The 4,777-nt window shown below is 32.3% G+C and overlaps 1 protein-coding gene across 1 annotated transcript; it reads left to right on the forward strand.

Annotated features, from left to right (window-relative positions):
- Positions 1–2,779: 2,779 nt before the first annotated feature.
- On the forward strand, positions 2,780–4,684 carry LOC141817184 (APETALA2-like protein 3). Its single transcript, XM_074704850.1, has 8 exons — positions 2,780–3,357; positions 3,433–3,458; positions 3,555–3,585; positions 3,676–3,763; positions 3,847–3,992; positions 4,133–4,177; positions 4,307–4,410; positions 4,521–4,684. The coding sequence occupies exons 1-8, from the start codon at positions 2,780–2,782 to the stop codon at positions 4,682–4,684; spliced, it is 1,182 nt and encodes a 393-aa protein (XP_074560951.1).
- The last annotated feature ends 93 nt before the right edge of the window (positions 4,685–4,777 follow it).

Consider the following 4,777-nt stretch of genomic DNA (forward strand, 5'->3'; position numbering starts at 1 on the left):
TAAATACTAATGATATTTATATATCTAATTTTTTAAATTAGATATTTGATGCACCACATGCCCGCATTATTTCAATTTGACTTGCTAGCTATCGAACACGTCTCCTTCTTTTTTTTTTTATCAAATTATTTACGCTGCTTTCATTTATATCGTATTTAATTTTCTTATTTGGTCAAGTTCTTATTTCTTCTGCCTTAATGAAGACGTTTGATCATTACGGTAATTGTGTTAATATGGTTGGTAGCTAGAACACTTCGATATATGAGGTCAAACGTAATTATCGTGTATCATTATCACTGTTGTTATTTAGCGCCACCAAGATTGTGACAGCCTGTTTTAAAATGCTCGCCCAGTAGTAATGTATACGCGTTGACCTCTATTTATCCCACGTGGTGGATAAATATTGTAGCAGTTAACCCTAACCTCGACTTACTAGAGTAACTCTAATTACTATGATAAAAACTCTAATTACTATAATAAATCCTAAAAACATTTCAAATCTTAATTTCAAAATTTTTGAAAAATTCTATCTATCAAATCTACTGAATTGAAAAATTAACTCATTCGGATAAAAATTCCACAAGTCTACCCTTAACCGATGCATGAGTTGTTGAAATAAATTGATTTTTAAATTAATTTGTTGAAATATTTTTTTTAGTAATGTGCTGAAATGTCTATATTTAATGCATTTCATTGTAAAATAAGCCTAAAACAATATCAAAAATTTGATAAATTGGTTTGAAGAAAAACATTGTTTGGGTGTGAAAAATATAAAGAGGACTCCAAGTGGATTCTTTAATGATTATATCAATCTATTTAAGTTATTTGATTGGAGATTATCATTGATAATCTTATTTAGTTCAGATTATGATTGATTCTCAAATAATGCAGCAGCATCACCACATCAATAAATGGATTATAACTTGGGAATATGATTACCTAGGCAGCCTAAGATTTTTTATGATTCAAAAGGTTATCAAAAAAATTTTCATTATTATCCTTCGATTTTAAAATAAAGTTAATTAAAATATACCGTAAATCTTAATTGAAATCAAATTAATTAATTTAATAAATTTTAATCTAAATATTTATAAATTTAAAAGAGATCAATTATTTTAAATTTTAAAAAATAAAATTGACAAATTATATTTATCAATTTAATAAATTAGTTTATTAAAATAATTATTTTAATAAATTATTTTATTAAAAAATATATAAATTTATTTTAAATTTTAAAAAATAAAATTAATGAATTGTATTTATTAATTTAATAAATTATTTTATTAAAATAATTATTTTAATGAATTATTTTATTAAAATAAAATTAATGAATTGTATTTATTAATTTAACTAATTATTTTATTAAAAAATATATATGAATTTTTTTTAAAATTTAAAAAATATAATTAACAAATTATATTTATTAATTTAATGAGTTATTTTATTAAAATAATTATTTTAATGAATTAGTTATTAAAAATATATAAATTTATTTTAAATTTAAAAAACTATAAATAAATTATATTTATTGTATATATTATTAATTTATTATCATGATTAATATTATTAATATTAATATTATTAATTAAATTAATTTATTTTTAAAAAAATAAATCAAAAATAATATAATAAATATTAAATTGGTTATGCTTTATTTTCTTTAAATAAATAAATTGAATCAAATAATATTAAATTATATTTTATATCTATAATTTTAATTATATATGATATTACGTATCTTTCATCTGGTATGTCATGTTCATACAAAATATTATTAAAAAAAATAGCAAACTATTAAATGGGGCGTTGGTTGGATTCCATAAGAAAAAGATGGTTGTGATTGAAAAAATAGCATAATTTATTAAACTGCTAGTACTATATATATATATATATATATATATATATATATATTTGTAAGACTAGCAAATTTAATATTCAGTTAAATAAAAGGTTATTTCTATTTGTTTAATAGGTATATGATTAATGTGTAAGTATTAACTCCATTAAATAAATAAACTTAAATTGAGAACTAAACTGATCGAACTCAAATAAAAAATTAAATTAAGTATAAATAATAGCCTAGTTAATTCTAAACAACATAAAACTTATTTTAATTAACCACCCATCTGAAAATTGCATTGCCGCCAACTCCCTAGCCTTTTCGACCCGCATGAAAATTGTATATATATCGGTTACTGTTCACCTCGCCGTGTCATTCCTCTTTTCTCTACAGAACAATCATCCTCATCTGGAACCAGCACATATGCCCCCTGAGCATTTCACGCCTTCGACCGATCAAAATCCTGCTTTCTGTTCCAGCATCGAGGTGATATTAATTCAAGTTCTTTCTGTTTTTCTTTGGTGTCGTGGTCATCTTTCTCTCGACGGTCAACATAAAAAAACTGTATTATAAACTGCTGAAACTGTTCTCCTCGACGAGAAGATATCGGTTGTTATTTGCGTCCCCTTCAACCGCCAACAACGGCCGCCGGCCATCTCTCGCGCCGTCACTCGTCGGCCTTCTCGATTTGCGCGTTGCTCCGTGGGGCTCATTCGCCACTTTCGTCCCCGGCCGGCCGTCGCGGTGAGTTTTATTCCTCCGGTTTCTTTTTGTCTTAAGTCAGATGTTCCATAAGAACGATTCTGCCTTATCCTACTGCTACCTGTGCCTGCTTTGCTTTGGCTCTTCTTCCGAAAATAACCAAGAACTCGATTCGGATTGTAGACGAGTAGCTGGAAATTAAGCAACCATTCGAGTACGTAGTTGGTAAGAAAAGAAATGTTGGACCTCAACGTGGAGTATTTGGGGGAGCCGACGGCTATCGAAGAGAGGGCATTTGCCGAAGTTAGCGATGACGGTGCGCTGGTGGTTACCTCGGAGAAGTCCGGATGTTACGTCCTTAATGCTGAGGCTTCCGCCAATGCTCCGGCCGACGAGGACTCGTGCTCCATCGTGCCGGTTGCTGTCACTGCCTTCAGATTTGGTATTTTGAAGAGCTCTGAAGGCAAGAATGATGTGGAGATAGAGGAGGATAGAGACGAATTTTCGAAGGAATCCCGCATAGTCACCAAGCTGCTGTTTCCTCCGGAGTCGGCAGTAGTTGTGGCGCCTTCCTTGCCGTCATCATCAAGATCGCAGTGGATGGATCATAGCTTCTATCAGGATAATTTTTCGTCACAAGCAGGAGTTTGCCAACCGCATCCATGGCAGCAACATCAACGGCCTCAGCCACAGCCACAGGCACAGCCAAACCAACAACAAGCGAAGAAGAGAAGGAGAGGGCCTAGATCAAGAAGCTCTCAGTACAGGGGTGTCACGTTCTACCGGAGGACAGGAAGATGGGAATCTCATATCTGGTCAGCATCTTGTGCTTGAATCTCTTTTCCTTTGTGCAATTTGCAATCAATTAACTAAAATTTTCTAATCAACAGGGATTGTGGAAAGCAGGTATATTTGGGTAAGATCTTCATGAACTATTTTATTATATGTTGTCGATTATTATAGTATGAAATTCTCTAACAGTATTGATTCTTGCCGGTTGGTATGCTAATAGGTGGTTTTGACACTGCTTATGCCGCCGCAAGGTTCGAATTATCTTCCATGATTATTGGGATGATTGTTTTTTCTTTTTTTATGTTTGAGTAATTTTAACTTTTCTGAGATTGTAATCGCAGAGCATATGATCGAGCTGCCATCAAATTCAGGGGACTTGATGCTGATATTAATTTTACTCTCAGCGACTATGAGGAGGATATGAAACAAGTAATTTTATGCGATGGCATGCAACGTTTAGTAGTTCTGATAAATGAATAAGCAAAACTGATCGACTCCCTTTTTATTTTTAGACGAGAAAGTTGACTAAAGAAGAACTTGTGCACATACTTCGGAGACAAAGCAATGGATTTTCAAGGGGAAGTTCCAAATATAGAGGGGTGACTCTTCACAAGTGCGGTCGCTGGGAAGCTCGAATGGGGCAGTTGCTAGGGAAAAAGTAAGAACCTCAGTCTGTTTCTTTTTTTGGATAATCTTCGTATGTTGTAATGATAAATTTGGTATCATAACCTTTTTTTTGAGAAATTCGAAATATGAAACCCATAGTTTGCCCTTGAAACACAATGCTTGGATGTGCAGGTACATTTATCTTGGCCTATTCGACAGCGAAATAGAAGCTGCAAGGTCCAACTGAGCATGAAATTTCTTCATTCTTCATTATAATTCTCTTAGACTCAAACATGACTTGTATAAGGTGCATTTCTTTAACGACAATATTCTTTTTATTCTTTCTTTGTTGTTCTTGGACATCAGAGCTTATGACAAGGCAGCTATCAAATGCAACGGGAGGGAGGCCGTGACCAATTTCAACCTGAGTACATATAAGGGAGATCTTTTTACTGAGGTTGACATTGAAGGTGTAGTCCACAACTGCAGACTGTTGTTTATTTCAATCATTGATAGAGGAAATTTTACAACTTCAAATCAAAGATCTGTTTATGTAGCTGTGGATTTGGCATCCTTTCAGGCCCTAACGTCGATTTGAACTTGAGAATTTCTCAACCTTCCATGCACAGTCCAAAGAGGGATCAAAATCAGCAAGATTTTCTGATCCATGATGCCTCATTCGATGTCGCTAAAAAGGTAAAGAGAGTGACTTGTTACTGTTGCATTTGTTTTACCAGAGTCTAGCATGGATAATTTAATATCACCTTCGCCAATCCAATCTTTCCTCCTGCTTAAGTGGATGATTATAGAAATTATCTATTAACATTTTTCTCATTT

Source organism: Curcuma longa, unplaced genomic scaffold (genome assembly GCF_044706935.1).
Source record: "Curcuma longa cultivar G26 ecotype Majalengka, Jawa Barat unplaced genomic scaffold, ITB_CL_G26_1.1 contig_19537, whole genome shotgun sequence".
In the NCBI taxonomy this organism is placed as follows: domain Eukaryota; kingdom Viridiplantae; phylum Streptophyta; class Magnoliopsida; order Zingiberales; family Zingiberaceae; genus Curcuma; species Curcuma longa.

What these genes read in the sequence shown, in the direction of transcription:
- LOC141817184 (XM_074704850.1), top strand. Translation starts at nt 2,780, where the DNA reads ATGTTGGACCTCAACGTGGAGTATTTGGGGGAGCCGACGGCTATCGAA. An exon ending in TGGAAAGCAGGTATATTTGG is followed by an intron (nt 3,459 to 3,554) that starts GTAAGATCTTCA and finishes GTATGCTAATAG; the next exon opens with GTGGTTTTGACACTGCTTAT. An exon ending in ACTGCTTATGCCGCCGCAAG is followed by an intron (nt 3,586 to 3,675) that starts GTTCGAATTATC and finishes TTGTAATCGCAG; the next exon opens with AGCATATGATCGAGCTGCCA.